The sequence below is a fragment of the Crotalus tigris genome, unplaced genomic scaffold (assembly GCF_016545835.1).
Source record: "Crotalus tigris isolate CLP2741 ecotype Arizona unplaced genomic scaffold, ASM1654583v1 scf7180000019648.599848, whole genome shotgun sequence".
NCBI classification, from domain to species: domain Eukaryota; kingdom Metazoa; phylum Chordata; class Lepidosauria; order Squamata; family Viperidae; genus Crotalus; species Crotalus tigris.
In genome coordinates, this window is record NW_024097640.1 from 84,621 (window position 1) to 108,731 (window position 24,111).

Below are 24,111 nucleotides of genomic sequence, written 5' to 3' on the forward strand. Positions count from 1 at the left end.
CTCATCAAATCTCCAATTTGAATGTAATCAGGACTGATTTTCCCAGGAACTGTTTATAATTATGCAAAAGTCTCCTTCATTTTAGTGAGTCTTAATATGTTATAACCAACATTCTTAGTCCATTTCATCATACAATTCAGTGAGACTTTAATATTCATATCTATTCATGGGATTATAACTAATACTTGCAGCAGCATTATTTTAATGTATCTGCTGCTGACAATGTTTCCTTTCATAACAAGGCTAGATGCCAAAGCACATTGTTTCATTTTTTTAGATTCCTTCACGCCCTGACACAATAGAAGTAATTTCCTGAAAGTTAGAAACAAACACCATCAATTTCATTTCTTCTCACAGATCCATCTTCTTTCTTACAATATAATGGCCTCACATTACTATACTTTGTGATTATATCCTCTACAACTATATTCAAAAATTGGAACAGGGGGAGCCTATATTTGTAGAAGGGGCGATGCAGAACTGCAGATGGTATGCAGATAATAAGCCTTATTAAAAGCAATAAATCAAGAAATGACCACTTTAAAAACAGGCACACTTAAGCAAGCATGTATATGCGCAATAGACTTGATGGATAGAATTAACAATATGTCACATGCAATTGCAAATAATAAAGCATCAACTTTAACACACAAAAGTCACCCTGGAGTGTTGAGATTTTGAGATAAGAAATTGGGAACAACTTTTCTACTGTCTGCCAGCACTAAATCCTATATGCTACCTTTCCCCAGGCTTCTAAGTACTTATCTCAAATGGTTATAAAAAGTAAATAGTAAAAATAGGGTGGGGAAACAAACTGAAATAAGAAAAATTCCACTGAGGCAGGACATATTCAGGTTGTGCTATAAAAAGTCAAACTGAATTTTCATGGTAGTGGTAAAGCTAAGGCAATGGTGGGATTCAAATATGTGAACAACCAATTCTCTGTGTGGATGCCACTTCTGGAAGTCCGTTCTGGGCCTGGGCAACAAAATATTAGCTACCGGTTTTGCCGAGGTGGTGCGAACTGGCTGAATTCCACCACTAAGCTAAGGAGAAAAATGGAAATTAAATATTCTGTTTAAATAAAGCACTTTGTATGATCCCTAATTTCTATCTTGATCAGGTAATCCTTGACTTACAACATTTAGTAACTTTTTGAAGTTACAATGGCACTGAAAAAAATGATTTATGATTTTTACAACTGTTACAGCATCCCCATGGTCATGTGATCAATATTCCGATGCTTAACAAGTGACTCTTATTTATAACGGTTGCAGTGCCCAGGGTCATGTGATGACCTTTTCCGACCTTCTGATAAAGTCAGTGGGGAAGCCAGGTTCACTTAACAACTGTATTACTAACTTCACAACTGCAGCCATTCACTTAACAACTGTGGCAAAAAAGTTGTAAAATGTGGCAAAATTCACTTAACAACTGTCTCACCTAGCAACATAAATTTTGGGCTTCTTTGTGGTCATAAGTCGAGGACCATCTGTATTCCTGGACTTTGATTAGTAAAATCCAAAGCATTTTCCTCTCTCTTTGCTCATAGATGGCTGAAGAATGGTGGAAAGGCTAACTAAGAACGCCTTGGGTTGTCAAAAATGTGCCCAGAGGTTCAGCGTGATTACTAGTAGCAATATTTATAAATATCTTTTACTGGTAACCTTTGGGAGAAGTAATTTGCCAGGGAAGTTTAAATTACCATTTAGAAATGGGTTACTCTTAGAGCCAGTTTGGCTAAGTCACCAGGCTAGAAACCCTAAGACTTTAAGCCTCTAGATCATGGGTGTTAAACTCATGACATCACGTGACGTCTCATGACGTATTGCAACTTTTTCTCCATTGCCTGCTGGCAATGGGGTTGGCATGTTTTGGCATGATTCATCCGACCCGTGGGACGGCAGTTTGACACCCCTGCTCTAGATATATTTAAAATTACAAATGTGAGGGTCCCAATATAGCTGATTTTCTTTATCATATATGTAAGGGTAACTCAATCTTTAAATGTTTAATGAGCAATTTCAACTATGATGAACATTAAACTATAAAGCTTAAAAAGTCAACTGGCAGCCAATCTTTGAAAATAAATCTTAGCTTAATTACAGAGAAAAGGTAAGTGCAAGTGCTAACCATATTTAACAGAAATGAAGTCTCATCTAAGTTAGTATGATTTTATTCTGACTAAACATGTTAGGACTAGTCAGTCAATTATTTGAATTAATCAGGCGTCTGTCTGAAGACTGTGCAGATTGTATTTTCAGGAAGCTGTGAAATGCAAGGAACAAAAAAAGGGCAGTAGCCAGTGTGGGATTCAGCTGGTTCGCACCACTTTGGCAGAACTGGTAGCTAATCTTTTGTTGCCCAGGTTCAGAATGGACTTCTGGAAGTGGCATCCACACAGAGAACCAGTTGTTCACATATTTGAATCCCACCACTGGCTGTAGCAGAGTAAAGCTGGTCTGGTGGGGCTGCAATGTTGTTCTGCAAAGCTGCAACACAATCAGTTTAGGTTAATGGTTAAGTTAAATGTATACAGAATCCAGGGGCAACAATTTACAGAATTTAATCTGATATATTTCTTCTATAACAGAGTATTTCTCGGTTCTCTTACTATCAACTCAAAATGTGTTTTTCCATATAATGTTTAAATGTATCATTTAGGCCTATTATCATGAGTAGAGAATGAATCCTGGCCTCATCCAATGCCTTTTCTGTAATCTTCCATTGCTGCTTCAGTTAACGCTAATGTTGACATTGGCTGATCCTAAAAAAGTATACCTTGTCAGAGAATATGAGGCTAATAATGTAGTACCCTTCTATATTCTTATAAACTGGAAGATCATAGGGGGAAAACATGGCAGCAAAGTGTTTCCACAGTCATCAGCAAATTATTTGGAAATAGAATGACTCGTCTCCTTGTGCCCTAGGCTCCAAACTAACAATGGCTGTTTTAGTGACAAGTCATATTTTATAAAAGTGCCCAAACATGTATTGGAAAGAACTCAGTGTGAGGGTGGAATATAAATTAGCTGAAATAGCAAATAAATTAAAGTATCATTTAAGCTAATCTTGAGTGCTAGTGACTTCATGGATGTGTCTGTATAATTTTATTATACAGTATGGAAGCCTTTCACCATTGCCTTCATCTGGGAGATATGTAAGGTGTACCTTAAACCAAGCCCCTCATTTATTATTTATATAATAAACTGTTGGTCGGTCCTGGCTTTTGGTATACCACACATATAAGTACACTTTCTAGTGTAGTGAACATCCCTGGTAGTTTTCCATCCAGGACTGCATTATATTTCAGACTTAGACTGAAACTAAACATGTTCAGCTAATTGCTTCATTTGTTATCATGTAACAGCAAATGTTTTTCCATAAATTTTCCTTAGAAATACCAGCAGGATGGGAACATTCTTCGACATCCTAAATGCCAAGAGCAACTCATTCTCTGAATGAGTATCCTTATATTGTCAAAATGCACAAGAAGGAGAAAAAAAAAAGATTTGGAGAAATTGCAGCGTTTGCAGAAGTAGGCAACATCTATGATTTGAGATGCCCATTCTGAAGATGAAAGGGTAGAGGAGGGCTACACGGATTATCATTGGACTGGCCATCCCACCCAGTGCTAATTGAAGAATAGACACTTCTGGATGACATGTTGTATAAATCAATCAATGTAAATATATTATGGCCATGTGTTATGTGGCAAACTGCCTGCTGGTCTTCATCAGCTCTCTTTTGTTGGCTGTGTTAGAAATGGTGGTACTAGCTGCCTTAATCAAAGGACTATCATCCCCAGGCCCCCAGACACAATACTTAGAAGACAGGCAGCACAGAAACTGACTGACTTTTTCATGGGACAAGTGAATGCAGTATTCTTCGCTTATTCCAGCTGCCTGCCTGGAATCCTAGTAAGAGTACTCTGTATTGCAATTATTTTGCTACAGTTCCAACTGTATTAGACTGATATCAGTAATGTTTTTTTTATTACAGAACCCCAGGGTTCATGTATAGAATTCCCATAGAATTTTCAACATAGGCAGCACAGATAAAGCACAAGTATATTGGCTTTATCAGAATTGTTGTCATTTGCCTCCATATGATAATCTGACATCCAAAGTAATTACCCTTAACATGCATATGGATTTCATTGCATCAAACTAATGGACCAGCAATTTAAAAGCTAGTTCTGCCAGAACACTGTTTCCTGTTTAAGGGAATTTATAATATATATGCTACTGTAAATATAGCATTTGTGCAAAGCAAAACTGGATAATGCATTCTTATGAAATCCAGGCAAATTTCTGTTTTTCCCTCTGTAGACAGAATTTGTAAGAGCTACACTGTTAACAAAATCAACTGATCATATACAATATATGCACATACACAACAAAACATTTCTTACAATCTAAAAACATAACTAGCTCATCAAGTCTTATGAAAAACAGCCATCTGAAAAAGAATGATCATGATAATGTTTCTTCTTGGATTGATGTGGAATTACTAAGATATTAATAGTAGACAAGATATTATTATATCACTAAATATTATGATGGTTGTAGTTCTTTTGCCTTTGAAGCAATCTGGACATCAGGAATTATATGAATTACATCAGGCATGTCAAACTCATGACGTCACGTGACGTTGCGCCACGTATCACAAATTTTTTCCTATTGCCAGCAATGGGGTGGGCATGGTTTCAGTATGATGCATCCGGCCCCTAGGCTGGCAGTTTGACATGCTTGAATTACATGAATAGGTTTAGATATTAATGTTGTATTATACTGTATATTGCTCCTATCCAAATTAAATATTGGTTTACCGTAGTTGCAATTCACTTACAAATTAGGTATATATTACAAGACACTGACTTAAACATAAAATTATATTTTCAAGAAATATCGAAATAGACTTTTACATTAACTTTACATTGAGTGCAGCATGGCATGGTTCTGATAAAAACTGTTATGTTGAGATATTTGCAGCACTGAATAAAAATTAAAAACTTCAGACAACATCAAGTTGAAGATAATATATCAAAATATGTTGTAGTATAAAACTATAGGAACTGAGAGGCAGGGGCAGAATCTGACAGTCTAAGAAAAAAATAAGAATCCATGGCAAGTTCTGGCATGTCTTCACCAAGTAATACACATTTCTTGATAAATCCACCCAAGGACAAGCAGTAACTGGAAGCAACCTTGTTTCTAGAGCAATGGGAATTATATTCACCAGTGAAGGGATAGACTGAACAGACTGTTATATTTCTCTTAAATAATCTTGCACAGCATATTAATTTGTATAAAAAGAAACAACTAGAATAAATTAAAGGTACCAGTGTAAGCCATCAGAACAAAACTGAATTACTGTAATACTTTTGTTAAACAAACTTGCTTAGAAGTTGTAACATTAATCTGAATGTCCAGGGAACAAACTACTGTATGACATTTTAAAATCGTAACTTTATGCAGCCTCTGCCCTACAGAGAGTCTTCGACTTACGACAGTTCATTTAGTGACCAATCAAAGCTACAACGGCACTGAAAAAAGTGACTTATGACTGTTTTTCAGTTACGACCTTTGAAGCATCCCCACGATCATGTGATCAAAATTCAGATGCTTGGCAACTGGTTCATACCAATTTTGGGGTTTATTGTGGTCGTAAGTCAAGGATTATCCATATTTTTCTACAATTCAGTTCAAAGTGATAGTTGTGACCTTTAAAATCCTTCATGGCATGAGGCTGGGTTATCTGAGGGACTGCTTGATTATATGAGCCTGTCTCATTAGATCTAGCAGAAAAAGCATGTCCTGTCTGCAAATGCACTTGGCAGATCCCAGGAGGTGGACCTTCTGTCATGGTGATCACTTTCTGTGGAGACGCCTGCCTCTCTCCCAGTGAGGCTGGCTCCATCCTTGATTTTTTGGAAGTCTCCAAAAACCTGACTTGGGGTGCTGGGGATATGTGAGATCTTGAGGTGGCTCCATTATTGTTATTAATATCTACTGTTTCTTAGCCTTGTTATTTTTTTAAAAAAAATAATTGTTTTTAAACATTTACTGTTTTATTATTTTGTTATACATCACCCAGAGTTACTTTCTGTGAGATGGGTGGTCATATACATTTTATAAATAAATATTTTCATCTCTTCCTTCTTGCGCTGTGAATAGCTTGGCAGATCTTGCATGTTTATCTTAAAATGTCAAGTTGTAGCTGTAAAAGACAGAAATATGTTGTACTGTATAAAACTCTGAATCTTGATTTGGCAAGATATTCAAATGACAAAATTATTTTGTGGGATTCATGATGCATTTGATCGCATTTGTCTGGAATTTTCCAGGTGCCCAACAAAATAATTTTAGGAGCTTTGACCAAGGGGAGCCCAACAAGAATAATAATGTTAACGTCTCTGTCTGCATTCTTGCAGCCTCTGTGAAGGCGACCGAAAAAAACACAGCTGGATTCATGTGGGAGTGGGGCTCCAGCAGACATCCTTTTCCTGTCAGTTTGAGCGCCGTCCAACTTCTGGACGGGAGGAGAACGAGGAGGGAGAGGAAAAGCCAAGCGTTTTCTCTCCCCCCCCCCCCCGCTTCTGGCTCGCCTTTCTTAAAACCCAGGTCTATTTTTCTGCTGATGTCAGAGCGATAAGAAGCTGACTCAGGATGAACGACTGTTTGCTGTTTTCCTAGCCTGCGGTTTGCAGAAAATCGGTCCAAAGTTTACAGGATAAATTTGTCAGTCTGAAAGCAGCACCCTTCACCCCGCTCCGGGTGCATTTTTCGAGAGATTTATTTGCATGATGTCACCGGAGAATAATTCTAGCGGGATTTTTTTTTTTTTAAGTCATCAGCCAGGAGTTATGCCTGTACAGTAAGTGAACTCTCTATTTGCAATGCGCCCTCCAGCGATCGGGTGAAACAGAAGGTGCATGTGGCATAGGAGGCACTGCACCTTTAAAGTCACTTCCAGGAGGTCTGAAGGAAAACTGTTCACCGGACGAAACGATCATTCCCATTACAGAGCTGAACACAAAGACAATGGTCTTTCTTTCCCACTTAGAAAAACTTTAGCCAAACTTAACTACCGGGTATAAAAGCGCAGTTGTATTTTCTGGAGTGCTTTGTAGTGCATGGATATAATTTGAAGTTAGTATAGAACCGAGATATTATCTCTCCTGATACTCCGAAGTCACTATTCGGGACATATAAAACGTTTGCAGAGCGATCTGGTAAAACGCTTTTCAAACGCCTCTTACATCTACGAGAATATGAGCATGAAATTACAGTTTCTTTCTCCCCCTTTTTAATCGCCTCTTCGGTCCTGCCTTCTAACTCTTTTTCCCGAAGGGAACGAACCATTCTAAGGGCGGGAGGGGTATCTGGCTTGCTTCTTCTGTTGGAAAACGAAGGTGGGGTACCCTAATGGGCGGGACTGATTGTTGCTTCGGTTAAGCTTGGGGGAGGAGAAGGAGGGGGCTGGATCCTGTCCGGCTCGGAAGGAAAGACTCCGCTTAAGCAAGCGACGGGAAACGCGTTTCTGGAGTGGCTGGAGAGAGAAGGATGCACAACAAGCTCGACGACGAAGAGGTGAGTGTGGATCGACGCTGGGATCCGGGCAGCTTTCGTCCTGCGCGCGCGAACGAGCGAGCGAGCGGAGGATCTGACTAGGCAGCTTCGCAGGGAAAGGGAATCGCTTGAGAAAGGATTCTCTCGCTTGAGTCCGCGGAGTCCGGAAATCGAGCAAGCAGTGCCGGAGGAAACGTTTAACACTGGTCCCTTGTTTTTCCCCCTCCCCCTTCATATACCCTCTAGTATTACTATCTTAAAGCTCGGACTCTTCGCACTTCTTTGCCCGCTGTGCTTTTATTTTCAGGAGGCAGCCTGTTTGGTCTGAAGTGGGGTGAATGTTTAGCTGGGCGGTGCTTTCCGTGAATTAAAAAGAAAAGGATCTTTCCGTCCTTTTCTTTTAGCAATCAGGGATGTTTTTTTTTTCCCCCTTCCCAGTTCCGCACATGTCTGCTGCCGGATTGCTTAGATTAGGTTTCCAAGCTTTCGGATTAAAATGGGACAGCCAGTGTTTGAAAACCGAAGTACTGCTGACTTGGTATAACTGTTCCCTGCCGCTGGGAATAATGTGCTAAGCAAAAGATTTGGCTGGGTCCCCTGGAACTGAGAAGATTAGCACTTGCCTTGAGAGAGATTCTATGAAAACACAATCAAGCAATTTTATTTCACCCAGGTAGTGTTTGATTTTTAAGTACTTCTTCCTCTTGGGATTCCTTACTTGCTATGTATTCCTCTATTAGTTGTGCTTGAAAAAAAACAAAGCATTTTTACACTTTATTGCCTCTCCCTCTGGGAATTTTTAATACAGCAACAGTAGATTTTCCAATAGTGACTTTAAAATAGAGCAGGGGGCATTGTTCTACAAGAAACCAGAAAATGAAGATGCATATTTACTGTTTGTAGGCAAACATGTGTGCACTGGTTTGGTTGTTTGTCAGATTTATACGCTCCCCCCCTCACTCAAAGTGACTCTGGATAGTGTACAATAAAGCCAACAATCAAAACATTCTACAAAACCACTTACAAACCATGTATAAAATATAAGAAAGAGGAGACAGAGGCACATCTTTCTATTGCCTAAGAGCTAAAAGGATAGCACAAGCCACAATGGGTTTTGGTCCTCTTTTAGAAGGGCTGAAGCTAATGAGGTTGAAAGGAAGCTTTTTGACTTTCTCCAGTGATATCCTTCTGCAAGTCCATAATAGTTTCTCAACTTTGCCAAGCCATTCTTTGGCACAGTGGGAGAAGGATAATTTGGGGGAACAGAAAGACTGTTCATATCTTTGTGGTGCTTTATGAATTGTAAACTTTTGGTCCATTGGCCTAATGTAGTCTAACCATACTGACTTCCTTATCCCATGGAGCCTTAAAGAAGGCTGCCTATGTTTCTTCTGGATCCAACATGTCATTTGTTTAAAGCATGCCTTCCAGGATGATTCCAGTTACATTATAAATCTTTACAAAGTAATAAATCTGTTATTCTTTCTGCTGTAGGTGAAATTAAGTATGTGGGATAAAAAATGGGGCTCTGCATCTGGTCTAATAGATAAATTCTAAGAGTTGGGAGGCAGATCTTTAAATCTTACCTCTGTCTAAAACTGCAGGGTGATTTCCCTAAATGAATTCATAAGGACTGTTTTTTTTTTATGCTATGGGTTTTCTATGCTATTGCATTTTATAAATGGGAACTTGTGTAGGAGAGATGCTGAAATAACTTGCATTTTCCTGTGGAAGAAGTACAGAAGTACAGAAAGAAGTGTGAGACATTTCAAATACCGTTACCATTGATGTTATCCACAGTTGTTTTAGTAACATCTAAACAACTATATGTGTAAAAATAATGGTAGAGCATTCTGTACTTTGCAAAGTAGTGGACAGAATAGCAGTTATATATGAAAACTGTTATTATGTCACTGTTAGATTCCCTTAACAATTGTTCCAGTCTCCCAGTGTTTTATAGGTGACTGATTTACTGCTGGTCACATGTACTGAGCAGAACTTTGAATACACACCTAATAATTAACTGCCTTGCAGAACTATGTTAACTGCCATGGAAAGCAAGTTACAGAGCTTTGATGTCAGCTTGATTCTTGTCCCCATTTTGACACATCTAAATAGGAGGTTCAGAGGGTGTATTTCTTGGAATAAGTTCTTAAAGGTTTCTAAAATCAAAACTTTAGCAACTCTTCCTTCAAAAAGTGGATGGGAAGAGGTAGATGGACTTAAATATCCTGAACAAGGGAAAACATCTCTTGAGCCTGGCCTTTAGAAGATGATAGTAAATTGACCCAAGATTGCTTGGAAAGCACATCTTGTTCTGTGGCCTGTGCCTGAGGCACTGGTAGTCTGTTTTACATATAATTGCCCTACTGATAAAGGAAATAAATGTTAGAGATATTTCAGCAACATATTTAAAATGCTCTCAGAGTTTCACACATTTCAAGGACCAGACGTTTGCCACTAGAAATCAGCCTGTTTTCCTGCCATCAGTATCTTTTTTGTCTTTATAGTACATTTGTGTCTTTCATTCTTATCAACCTTTCAGATGACAATGAAACTGGAAAGTTACAACAGCACTGAAAAAGTGACTTATGGCTGTTTTTCACACAACCATTGCAGCTTCCATTGGGTCACGTGGTCAAAATTCAGGCGCTTGGCAACTAGCATATAATTATGACAGTTGCACTGTCCTGTGATCCTGTGATCACCTTTTGCAACCTTTTGACAAACAAAGTTAATAGGGAAACCAGATTCACTTAACAATTGTATTAAGAGCTGCAGTGATTCACTTAACAACTGTGGCAAGAAATGTTGTAAAATGGGACAAAACGCACAACATATGTCTTGCTTAGCAAAAGAAATTTTGGTGTCAATTCTGCTCCTAAGTCGAGGAGTATCTATAATTAATATGTGTCCATAACTTGCTTTGCTAAATATATCTTTAAGAGCTAATGAACTATAAAGAATTACTGGTGATTAGAAAATCCTGTGATTCACTGAGTTATCCTTTGAGACAAAGTTATGTAGTGCAGTCTGAAATGATCAGAATGAACATTAACTTTTAAATCAACCAATGGAAGCAAGAGTGATCTCCAATTTCCTAACAGCTTCCCTAGTCACTTTGCTTATGGAAAGATAGAAAAATCATATTGATGTGACCAAGAAATGCTGCAATGGCCATAACTTTGTGAATTAAACTGGTTTGAATATCATGGAAATTTCAGTTCCATAGGAGAAATGAAGCCCGTATTTTTGTGCATTATTTAATTTAGCAGCCTGGATTCAAAAACTGCTTTAATGCACAATTTGGGATAACTTAAGGCAGTGGTTCTCAACCTTTTTAATGCCGCGACCCCCAACTGGTCGTAAGTCGAGGACTACTCAACTGGTGCAGCACTGTTTGCAGAATGGGACTTTTGGCGGGCTCAGCAGGGCAGAGACAGCCTGGACAATTCCTGTTGGCTTTCAAAAGCCAATAGAATAAAAGGGAGTAACACAGCTAAGGAAAAGGGGAAAAAAATGGCGGACTGCGTTGTTTGGTGACCCCCGTGAAATGGTTGTTCGACCCCAAATGGGGTCCCGACCCACAGGTTGAGAACCACTGACTTAAGGGGACAAACAGGTAAACATAGTTTTAGCGTAGATAGGCAGGCAGGCAGGTTGTAGGTCCTACTTAGCAGTAAGTCCTACTGATCTCAAAGGGACTTATTTTTGATATATGTCTATAATGTTATTCAAACCTGCCTTCATAGAAATGCATAGGATAGGAAGAATACTAAATATTCTACTAATATGTAGGATCATAAATAGGTTTAGACTAACTGCTGTATGAACTCATGAACCTATTTAAGGTGGAACATGAATAGACCTTGTAGCATTTGTTATACTTTCAATTATTTTTCTGTGTTTTAGATCACTCATCTGTGACATACATTTTCAATACAGCAGACAAAAAGGGGAGTCATTTAATAATCTTTGGTGAGAGCACACTTCAACACTGCATAATAACATGAAAAAGATGGGAGTGTAGACGTGTGCAGGTCTTCTCTTAGGAGGCCACACAGAATTCATTTGGCTTTGGTCCTAATTAAATGAATATAAGGTTATAACCACATGTTAATAATGTGTTCCTGTGATCTTCACTGTGGTCCTTTCAAATGATTCAGTAGGCATTTTTTTTTTCAGAGTCATTGAACATATTTGTTGTTGCAGATGCAACAGGTTTGCTTGTGTGTGTGTGTGTGTGTATGTATATGTGTGTGTGTGTGTGTGTATGTATGTATGTATGTATGCATGTATGCATACCATGCATCTGATACTGCAACTTTGGGCTGCTTTTAATAATATAAAAAGTTAAAAAGTGCTAAAAACAATTAAAATTAGAAAAATTGAATACAGAAGTTAAAAGTTAAAAATCATGATGGTGGGCATTCTGGGGTTGAGAATCTTCTTTAGGTCATCAGCCAACCCCAATGTAGCAGATTCCTGTTTGGGGCCTCAGGCCAAACAACACAGCCACAGCTCTTCCCGAAGGCCAGGAATGTGAAGGCGAACTTCACCTCTAATGGCAGAATATTCCAGAGGGTGGGAGACACAGCAGAAAAGGCTCTTCTCCTGGATCCTGCCAGTCAAAATTCTTTGGCTGACAGGATATGAAGTAGGTCTTTTCTACTGGAAAGAGTAAGATGGGTTAATCCCATTGGGGTGAGACAGTTCCTCAAAGTCCCTGGACTCATGCCACAGAGAGCTTTAAAAGTAATGACCAACATCTTGAATTAGGCCTAGAAGCAAATTTGCAGTGCAACTTGCATAATGGTGGTGTCACATGTGCCACCCAAGGGCTTCCAAAATAGTGCACACTGTGCCACTACATTCTGTACCAATTGTAGCTTTTGAACACTCTGGGGCATGACTGACTGCATGCAGGGCCTCATGATCCAGGAAAGGGCACAGCTGGCTTACAACATGAAGTTGCACAAAGGCTCTCCTAGACATGACTACCACCTACTCTTCGAGCAGGGATTACGAATGTAGAAGAAGCCCCAGATTTTGCACTGGGTCTTTTGGGGATAGTGCAATCCCATCCAGAACTAAGAATGATAAATCTCAGGTCCTGCCAACCCCCATCCAAATTGTATTCCATTATAACTAGAGTCCATCAAATTTGAAGGCTTCTGTAATCCCCTGTTGTTTATTGAAGGAAGAGCTGTCTGTTAATAAACAGAACCAAGAGAAAATGAAAAGAAATAGCCAAGCAGATTTGACATTTATTAAATTGAGATGATTGCATATGCACAAATAGATAACATTTTAAATTGCCTTTTAGAATTCACTACTATGCTGTAAGAACACTGAAAGTATATTTATTCTATTATGCATCTCTCCTGTCTTCCTCATGTTCCCTGCTTAAATTGTTGGCTATTTCCAGTCTCATTTACTGTTTGTTTCATTTCTTTGCTTTGGGTTCCCCCCCCCTTTTAACTACTTTTGGATTATAAACATATTTTACATGAACTGTAGAACTTTTTAGCTTAGAAAGCAAACTGTAATACTTTTAATCTATAGTTTTTAAATATTTATTATCAGCTTACTGTTCTTGGGTTGTTTACAGGTGCCAGAATTTATCTGTTTTCATCTAATTTGGCTGTAATAATCCCTCTTTTGGCGAATAGCAACATGATGTCAAATAGAAATAATCTTGCTTACCACAGTCTTGGAACAGGTATGTAATTCATTACTTATGGTAATCCTTCTTTAGCATTTAATGACCTAAAACTATTGACTAATTATGATGCAGTCCAAGTTAGACTAGGCTGTGCGTGCTATCTCATCATTAATGATCAAAATAACTTATTCACAGGTAAAATGTTCAGGATTGGTATAGCTACAGGAGTCATTGTTTGTATGTATTCTACACAAGATAAACTTTGGCTTCCTATCCTCCTAAGTAATGTTGAATCTCTAGTTTTCTGCCTGTTTAAGAAACTAGCAAATATATTGTTTCAGTATAACTTTAATTAGCAAGTACTTGTACTTGTTTACTCATATATGAAATAGCTACTGTGCAGTGAAAGTTAATCAATTTCAACTCTAGTTGACCTATAGCTTGGAAGGATCTTTTTTCCAAAACAAGCTGTTTGTATTAACCTGGAAGTGCTAATTAAGCCATAATGGAAATCATATTTAGCAAGAATATCATAATTAAGACAACATCATTTTTAAAAATAATGTGGCTGAGTAAAATTAGCAGTATTCATATTTTGCTTCTATGCTTGCTATGTTACTGAGCCAGTTGTTAGCTTCCATTTTTCTCTTGTATTTTGCTTATGATGATGTACTATGGATTTTTTTTTACTTATTAAGGATAGCTGCATATTTTTATTGGACTGCTGTGAACTAGTGTGAGTCTTTATTGATTCATCGGTATACAAATGGTATAAATAAATAATTTTTCCCTATTCCTTTATTTCCATTGAAGTCAGTAGACTAAAGCATTGCATACAAATACAAAATACTAAAAATAACTCTTGGAATTACATTTGAAACACATGCAAATGTTTCAATCTCTGGAATTTCCCAGATGATTTAGAGAGCTGCTGCTAATCAAAATAGACAATAGTGAGCAGGATTATTGCTTCCTCCTCTAAACCTCTTTAAGATTCCCTATATATTTAATCAGAACCAGATTTGCAGATGCTCAAAATCTGCTTTCAACAGCTTAATTTAAGTTTGGAATGAATAAAGGAACAATAATAAGCAATTTAGAGTGGTGTATGTGTTAGCACTTTAATCAGATTATTCTTGTATGTGCTGGGTGGAGTACTGTAAAGTTCTTGCTAATGCACAATATTTTCCATGCTTTGTTTCCTCCCTGTTGCATATATTCTTTTTTTTTAAAAAAATACTACTGATAATTTGAAATGCAATTCAGGGAAATAATACTGTGTTTTTTGTTAAAGACCTGCAAAGTGGGGAGATTCCCTCCAATATTGTAGGTCTTCTCCAAAAGATAAAAATGATCAAAAGTAAAGACAGGATTTAAAAGCTAACATATTTCAACCTGAAATTACAACCTGACTTTTCTAGCTTGATTAAATTATTTCTATAGTGGGAAGTTATTGATATCTGATAACTTGATTGCAGTAGTAAAAACAGAGTTTTGATATTGTGAATTAACCATGCATTAAACCTTAAGGCTATAGTTCTCAGTTCACTTACATAAGAATTAACTAGTTGGACCCAGTGGGAAATACTTCTAAAAACTCATGTATAATATTGCAAAATTAACATCTTTACACCTTTATTTTTATGGATGCTGTCATAGGTTTCATCCAGATCCTAAGAAGTTCTCAGTTGAGTTTTACTGATTTTAATTGGTGGTGGGGATTAAAGGAAATATGCCTACGGGATCTTATAATAACCCTGTTGTCTGGGGTGTTGGTCATCAGAGAACTATTAAATGTTATTATTTTTCTTAAATCAGCTTCTGATATCCTCAATAAAGAATTTATGCTGGACCATGTGTTAGAAATAATGTTTATCAATCTGGTAACTATGATGAGAATGATCCAGTTGAATAATGCCCCTTTGTAATAATAAAACCCCTTTTCATGTAATGTATTGTTTCTACTTGCTAGCTAAGTTTCCCAATGAATCCAGAGATATTCGGAACAGGGAGAAAGATTGGAAAGCAATACAGATAATCCTCGTTTAGTGAATGTTCAAAGTTACAGTGGCACTGAAAAAAGTGACGTAGGGCCATTTTTCACAATTACGACCACTGCAGCATTCTCATGGTCATGTGATCAAAATTCAGATGCTTGGCAACTGGTTCGTATTTATGATGGTTACTGTATCCCAAGGTCATGTGATCACCTTTTGCATCCTTCTGACAAGCAAAGTCAATGAGGAAGCCAGATTCACTTAACATCTGAGTTATTAACTTATCAACTGCAGTGATTCTATTAAACAACTATTGTAAGAAAGATCATAAAATTGGGCTAACTCACTTAACAAATGTCTCACTGAACCATAGAAATGTTGGGCTCAGTTGTGGTCATAAGTCGAAGACTACCTATACTCAGTCTGTTGAGGAATTCTTTCCTTCTAGTTGCATAAAAAATGACATGGCACACTGAGACGTCTCCCCCCCCCCTCCAGTTACATCCCCTTATACATTGGAATGTAAAATTATTTGTCAGTGTTAACATCCATAGTGTTGAACTCCTATTTCTCAGGTTTCGTATAACAAGAATGTGGGTTGTTGTTGAAAAGGTTCAAATATATATATAAAATAGAACAGGATTTTCCCGTGAAAGGGGAGTGTTGTGACAATAACAGTAATAACAACAGCAACAACAACAGCGTTGTAAGGGACTTTGGAGGTCTTCTAGTCCAACTCCCTGCTCAGGCAGGAAACCCTGTACCATTTCAGATAAATGGTTGTCCAGTCTCTTCTTAAAAACTTCCAGTGTTGGAGCATTCACCGCTTCTGGAGGCAGGTTGTTCCACTGGTTAATTGTTCTAATTGTCAGGAAGTTTCTCCTTAGTTCTAGGTTGCTTCTCTCTTTGGTTAGTTTCTATCTGTTGCTTCTTGTCCTGCCTCCAGGTGCTTTTGAGAATAGCTTGACTCTCTCTTTTTTGTGGCAATCCCTGACAGGGCAACTGTATGACTCTGAATATTATATTGTCACTAATTTAATGTCTACCCATTGCTTGTTGGGAGGAAAAATGAGGGAGACCATTGTAAAAGAAATTTAAGTGGCAAGGATTCACTTAATTTAATGCATAAATAAATTATTACTGAAACTAAGACAGCCATGTCAGGCTGTTTCTGCCTTTTATTCAATACAATCTATTACCTACTTGTAAGGAAGAATCTTGACGCTTCCCCCCTCCACTCATTTTTTTTCTTTCTTTGCAGGCAGCTAAGATAAATAACTTATACAGGAAATTTGTTTCTGGTGTACCACTAACATCATTGATTTGGTGGCATCTCATCTTGCACAGGTCTCTCTTGATTCTTTTTGCATAATAGGACTGTTTAAAACAGTAATACCTTTGTAATCAAGTGTTTTGAAAATAGTTTCTAAAATTACTCATCTTTAGGATCACTTCTATAAATTTGTTGTTGAATTCAAGTTCCATGGAGTATGAATTTAAAAGTACTGCAAGCTAGGAAAAAAGAATAATTCACTTGTTAAAACTCTTTCCCGTTCTTCTCTTTTCTTTTTACAGATTCCAACAAGATGTTGGAAGAATATGGCCATATGCAAAACCAGGTGGAATTACAAAATACCAGTTTAGGAAAAGAGGTAGTTGTGAATTCTCTTGAAACTGATCTTCAGCATATAATGGACAAACTCAGCCAAAAAAAATACTCATCCAGTCTGAAATTAAAAACAAATGAAGACTATTCTGGTTCTTATTTAACTCTCTCCCAGCCTCTGGCACCTAAACTGAGTCCTGCATCCAGTGTTAAAAGTATGCCATCTGTTTCCAAAATTCAGGGAATCAAACCTTTGGCTTGTGAGAACTCTTATCTTTCGGACAAAAATGCTTCTCTAAAGCATATGGGCCCCATTTCAGGCACATTCTCATCGTTAAGTGGGTGCAGCCTTGGAAAGAAAGACTTTGATATTTATGCTACCAGGGAAAATGAAAAACAGTTTGGACCTCTGAGTAGATTTCCCTATTCAAAGTTCAGTCAGAAGAATAAATCTCATGATAGTGTCTATTTCCCAGGAGCACTGGACGGGTGGAAAAACTCTGGATCTCTTCTTACAATGTGGAATGGGAATTCAGGAAATGATATCATTATTTCACCATTCGGCAGCTCTGGAGCTGCCAGTATGCCCTCTAGTCCAAAACAAAGCAGGAAAATGAATATAAATGACATGATGTCCGTTCAGGCTAGGTCAGCTAAACAAAAGGATTCAGCAATGGAAGCTCTGGGGCCCAGAACCAGAAAACATCCGAGTGGTTCATTGAGCCACATGGGAGTTTATAGTCGGTCATTGCCCAGGCTTCATAAATCAACAGAAAGCCAACTCACACCACTGAGTTTACCACCAAGAAACTCTTTTGGGAATTCCAAAAGAAAGAAGACTATTGAAAAAGACTTTCTACCTCAGAATATACTGGATCCTGACAATTACCTTCATTTTTCTTCTTGCACTTCAGGAATATTGCCATATTCAAACTTTGCACCTGAAGTGAATTCCTATGTAAATTCAACTCTCAGTGTTCCTGCAAGCCCCCGGGTAGCTAGGAAAATGCTTCTGGCATCTACTTCCTCATGTGCATCTGATGACTTTGATAAAGTTGGATTGTCAGGAACAAGCCCTAGTAATTCATTTATTCCCTTTGATGCTGAGAGAGGGTTTCCAGCAAGAAGAAGGATTTCCAATGGCTCCATGGAGTTTGATGAAACAGATTTGGAAAGCCATAGGCAGACTCCTTCCATTCGAGAAAGAAAGAGCAGTATTAGTTCTGTTTCTGGAAGAGAAGACCTAATGGACTACCACAGGAGGCAAAGAGAAGAAAGGCTGAAAGAACAGGAAATGGAGAGACTGGTAATATATTTTTTCCCAGTTAATTTCTAACAGTGTTTGCTATTACCATATCAAATATTACCCTTAAAGTTACTTATTATATATGCAGCTGTTTTAGTTTACAATTCAGGTGTTTGATTTTTCATGTGCATCAGTGTTTGTCAAGGCACAAAAATTGGTCAAATCACGTCCTGTTTTAAAATCTAAGCCAGTGCAAGGAAGCCATCTATGTGAGGTAGGAACTTGAAAGAACTTGATGGTGCTTCGACTTGTGTGTTCTGAAAAAATGATCAGGTAGTTACGAGCCACAAATTATATCCTGCAGGGACCCAGTATTTCAGGGAAAAAAATGCCAATGACACTGTTGTTTTGCAGTGATAGGATATGTAAAACATGTTTCCCAGTTCTATAAATTATAGTCAGGCATTATTTCAACAGAGAATATTTCTGTTTTGGATCAATCAAAATTGGTATATATTAAATTTAGGCAGTTTGTAACTGCATGTACTTACTTTCTGTGCCATTATTATTGTCATCAGCTTGCTTTTAAATTATTTAATATTAATATACTTAATATTCTTAAATATAAGAATTTTTATTTTTTTATGTTTAAGATGACGTGATACTCATTATTTTTAAAAAAACTCTATTAAGCACATTGAATAGTTCCTATATCTTAGAGAAAAACCTTAAGTCATCTGTGATTTTTTTTTCAACTCTGTGAAACATTTTAGGATAGGAAAGCATAATTGTCAAGAATACATCAGAAATGAACATATATCTTAGAAATGAAATTTTGATAAATGGAAATTCACTATACATTTCATTTTATGGGTGTAATATGTAAATACTTCCCCAAATACATTCGTCTTCACTTATTCCCACTTAATTGAGTGACCCTTGCAGACAAGGACTTCTTCGCTTGGAATTGTTCCCATTGTCTTTTGTTTGTGGAAAAAAATGGCAGTCAGCTAAACAAAAGTTGAGTACATGTGCCAAATATAGTAGCAGTTTATTTGTTCTGAGGAAATTGTCCTTTCAAACTCATCTAATTAAACAGATAAAGTGCACATTGCATTGAAGAATAACTAATTAGTGTCAGAAGAAAGGAAAGAGAAAATTGGAGAAAGAAAACCACACTATTAATCATAGGCAAAATCTAGTTCAGTCTTCTGCTGCAGTTAGCTTGGAACTATAAATTCCAAAACTTCTAGGTCTGATAAAGCTGATACAATAAGTGTTTGTCTACAGAATGTCTGCATTTAATATTTAAAAAATGAATTGAGATAGTCCAGATAAGGGCACAGGTACAGTATGGGAAAAAATTCTGAATTCCTAGGTTCCAGTCCCCCCCCCCACTTAATGTATGTACAGTTTTCCTTTTTAAAAATTACTTTGTTTTTTGTATGTGCTTGAATTAGAAAAACCTCTATGATGAAACTACTATGGACACCTTAAGGATGGGCAGAGGTGAAAACCATAGATGGGTATAAAACTGATACAGAATTGTCTCATAGCTAGACCCTAATTTTAGGGTCTGCAAGTTCTGGGCCGCCAAATATCACTCTGTATTGCTTTTGATAGAAAGAGGGAGAATATTCTGTACAGTATTTACTGCCTCCATCTAGTAATTGTCTGGATTTTTGTATCCAAGATCTTTACCCTACCTAACTATTGTAAAAAATTAGTCATTAAAGCAGTGGTTCTCAACCTGTGGGTCGGGACCCCATTTGGGGTCGAACGACAATTTCACGGGGGTCACCAAACAACGCAGTCCGCCATTTTTTCCCCCTTTTCCTTAGCTGTGCTACTCCCTTTTATTCTATTGGCTTTTGAAAGCCAATAGAATAGACTCTCTGAATAGAGTCTAATTCTATTGGCTTTCAAAAGCCAATAGGAATTGTCCAGGCTGTCTCTGCCCTGCTGAGCCTGCCAAAAGTCCCGTTCTGCAAACGGTGCTGCACCAGTTGAGTAGTCCTCGACTTACGACTGGTTGAGTAGTCCTCGACTTACGACCGGTTGGGGGTCATGGCATTAGAAAGGTTGAGAACCACTGCATTAAAGAGTACTGAAAATGGTTTTAATTTTGCAATTCTCATTTAAGTCAGTAGAGGCTGATCTATTCTATGTAGCCTGGGAAGCAATATAAACCCAAGATATTTTGTTTCCTAAGATGGTAGAATCAATGGTATACCTTCTTTAGTCAGTGTACATATTACCCAAAACCGATAATGTTATTTTATGTCCCCTCAAAGAAGGGGGCGTAGAAGTGACAGAAGGATTTATTTCACACTATATAATAATTTTTTTAAAAAAAATTTAATAGTAAATTAAGAATCTGCTGTTCTTTCATTACATTTTTATTTTATGCTTGATGGGATGCCTAAAACAGTGACAGATAGTTTTTTTAGTATAGTATAGTATAGTATAGTATAGTATAGTATAGTATAGTATAGTATAGTATAGTATAGTATAGTATAGTATAGTATAGTATAGTATAGTATAGTATACTGGGGATTGAGTGATACAATGTAGAACAGTCTTTAAATTAAAAATAGTTTTAAAAATTGAATTCCCTCGAAAAATGTGTCTTAACATCTTATGAAATTGCATAAAATTTTCATATTTTTGCATGATTTCTTAAGCAAGATTGTTGAAATATATGGCAATTGTATGAGATTCTGTTTTATTATCATAAAATATTTTAATTTTAATTTACAGTTCGGGTTCCAAGGCTTGATGTCCATTGATGAAAATGGAAAAATGCATGTCTTTTGAATTGCATATAACTATTTGCTGCTGTGCAACAATTAATGTGATACTCACTAACCTACCTGACAGGATTGTTGTTATGGGAAAAATAGGTGAAGTTGCGTTGGATATATTTGTTTCCTCGAGTTATTTATAAAAATAATAAAGGTGGGATACAAATAAATATTTAAAAAATAGGAAAAGCAAGGGAATATGCTTCAGAAGCAAAATATAGCTTCTGCGAAAGATGTCCTAAAATCCTAAAAGTAATCAGAAATAATCCTACATTGTGAAAGCTCTTGATATTGGTGTAAAAATTAATGAAAATTATTTTGAAGATTTCTTCAATTATACCTTTATAAAGGCTGAACGAAATATTTTCTTTCTTTAGAGACAGGATAAAGGGTTTTTTTCCCCCAAAATTTATTTGACAGCTGTTTCCTTTGCACAGTTTTGTTTTTCTGAACAGGATGTAAGTCCACTTGCTTTGAAACATATTAAAAAGTTAAAGTGAGTGCATGTTTATGTATACAGGAATTTCCTTTCACTTAATTGGTTTTCTGTTTTTAGCATCCTGATAAGGATTATTGTTGTGAAAGACCCTAGATTGGAATATACATTCAGACATTGTGGAGGCATTCACAAGTAGAATAATGCATCCATTTGATAAATGTTTTGAAGGTCAACTCACTTGTAGTTCTAGTTCAGTTCTCCTTTTGAGAAGCTTCTTGAGGTTGTGATTTAGTTAAAACTTTTGGTTGCACTGCTACAACCACTTTTTGATTCATCTGCACTTGGAGAGGGGTAATCAGAACGAAGGGAAACCCAAATTCCATTGAAATGAAGTGAATTTGACATTTTATTCCTTTGAAAAAGAATATATGTTCTATATTCAGAATTCTGATTTTAAAATTCTAAATTTAAAATTAACAATGGCAAACAGCCAGATAGGCAAGCAGTTGAATGGAAAGAATTTATTTTTAGAGAAAAAAATGAGCACCTTCAAAAAAACTGAGAGATAAGAAAGATACTAAGATTTGTCTAGGAATATACCTCATTAAACTCACTATGATCTGACTTTATAAGATACATTTGAAGCAAATAGACCAGGGGTGTCAAACTCAATTTCATTGAGGGCCGCATCAGCATTGTGGTTGCCCTCGGGGGGTCATGGGTGTGCGGTCAGGGTGGGCATGGATGGAGTGGGTATGGTCTACTGAGTGGGCATGGATGGAGTGGGTATGGTCTACTGAGTGGGCATGGCCAGCTCTACATTGTTCGCATCAAGGGTGCCTGTGGGGGCCTGGGCAGGAATGGGACAGATCTGAGGGTCTCTGGCAGATGGGGGTGGAACCAGGGCAAGTGCCAAGGCATGATCTATTTCTTTATTCCTCACAAAGGGTGACACCTCCCCAGCATGCATCCAGGAGGCGGGGCTGACACAGCAGGGGCTGGTTCCTTGCTGTTTCTAGACGGCCTTGTGGAGCTAAGACTGAATGTGTTTCAGCATAGATGGCCACCACAAAATTGTACATTGGCTCCCTCCCAGCTGGCCTGGGCCAGGGCCAAGGCAGCGGCGGCCATTCCCTCACTGTTTCCAGGATGGCTTTGCGGGCCACATGAAACCAGTTCGCGGGCCGCATCCGGCCCCCGGGCCTTGTGTTTGACATGTCTGAAATAGACAGAGACTGGAGCTATCATATGTTCTAAAAATCCAGACCACTGGAAAGAATAAGAATTTAAGAGTTTTCTTCATCTGACATTTAATATTTTCCCAGATTTTTACCATTTAGCTCTGGTAATCCTAGAACTGTCTCAACTTTCAATACCCTGGAGGCAGGTAATATAAAATACATATTTTAAATGTTTGAAATATGTAAAAATTCTGAATCAAATTTTGTCAGGTTGAAAATGAAAAAGAAAGAAAAAATATTGATATGAAAGCAAACACTTGAGTTATTTTTCTTGTTCTGTTTATTCTGAACTAAACTACAAAGGCCATTTCTAGCAAGGCAGGTAAATACCTAGTTATATGTCAAAGGTGAGTCAGTATCTATACTTAGAAACTGTGAACAAACAATATTTTTTTCTGTAAAACAATAATGTTCTTTCAATTTGTTACCGGATAACCACTTACTAGGAAATGCATTTCAGATACGGTTTTCACATTTGCTGCTGAAGGGTTGAAATTAAACAAGCGCTTCTGCAAAAAAGTAGTTACTTTTGGTTACTGGAGAAAAGAGAGGGGACAATAACAAGAGAGTTTGATAACTTTGCCTCTAGTGCAGGGGTAGGCAACCTTGGCTGTTTTATGATTTGTGGACTTCAATTCCCAGAATTCCTGAGCCAGGCTAGCTCAGGAATTCTGGGAGTTGAAGTCTACGAGTAATAAAACAGCCAAGGTTGCCTACCCCTGCTCTAGTGCCTAAGCTGAGAATTTCAGTTTTTTAAAGAAATTCACACTTTTACCTCTAGATGGCAGTCTTAAATTAAAAATAATTGATTTATATAGTCAAATAATTTGATTCCAGTTGTTTCATATCACAGCAATGAATAAACTGCAGATGGGTCAATATACTTGCATTCTAGTCCAGCAATCCTTTAATATTCTCTGGACACGTGTATGTATATATGTGGGGATATATATCTATACATATTAATTCCATATTCTTTTGGATGCTTCTTTTAAAAAGAAAAAAACAATTTCTTTTCATTAGTAAAATTATGTATTTATGTATGTATATTTATGTATGTATATTTCTCGGTAAGAATAGCACTTAGCAATAGCACTTATACTTATATACCACTTCACAGTACTTTACAGCCCTCTCTAAGCGGTTTCACAGAGTTAGCATATTGCCCCCAATAATCTGGGTCCTCACTTACTGACTTTGGAAGTCAACCTTGACCAGATGAGTCAACCTTGACCAGGTGAGACTTGAACTGCCCAACTGCTGGCAGCCGGCAATCAGCAAAAGTAGCCTGCAGTATTGCATTCTAACCACTGCACCACCATGGCTCATGAATGGTGACTATTAAACAATTTTTAACAAAATGTTATTGCACAGTGGCTTTAACTATATATGTATGCAGAGCTTATGGATGTATGATTATTACCTAGAACCTTAAAAGCAAATAAACCAATGATATTTGTTCGTATATAATCAGAGGTTGAAGTCAGTTATCTGGATAGGTTTAGGTAGGACATTAGCTACCAGGTGATAACAACCATG

At 37.4% G+C, this 24,111-nt stretch overlaps 1 protein-coding gene across 12 annotated transcripts in view; it reads left to right on the top strand.

Annotated features, from left to right (window-relative positions):
- The first annotated feature begins 6,652 nt into the window (after nt 1-6,652).
- The window catches only part of PHLDB2 (pleckstrin homology like domain family B member 2), a 61,128-nt gene continuing 43,669 nt past the window's right edge, over nt 6,653-24,111 (top strand). For 3 of the 12 annotated variants that reach the window (XM_039364066.1, XM_039364068.1, XM_039364070.1), the window contains exons 1-3: nt 6,972-7,595; nt 13,186-13,296; nt 16,812-18,148. In XM_039364066.1, coding sequence (XP_039220000.1) covers nt 13,251-13,296; nt 16,812-18,148 — 1,383 coding nt within the window. In that variant the 5' untranslated portion in view covers nt 6,972-7,595; nt 13,186-13,250. Of the gene's footprint in view, nt 6,880-6,968; nt 7,596-8,012; nt 8,248-13,185; nt 13,297-16,497; nt 16,584-16,811; nt 18,149-24,111 lie in introns of those variants that run through there. The other 9 variants (XM_039364064.1, XM_039364061.1, XM_039364058.1 and 6 more) reach the window with 7 other exon arrangements.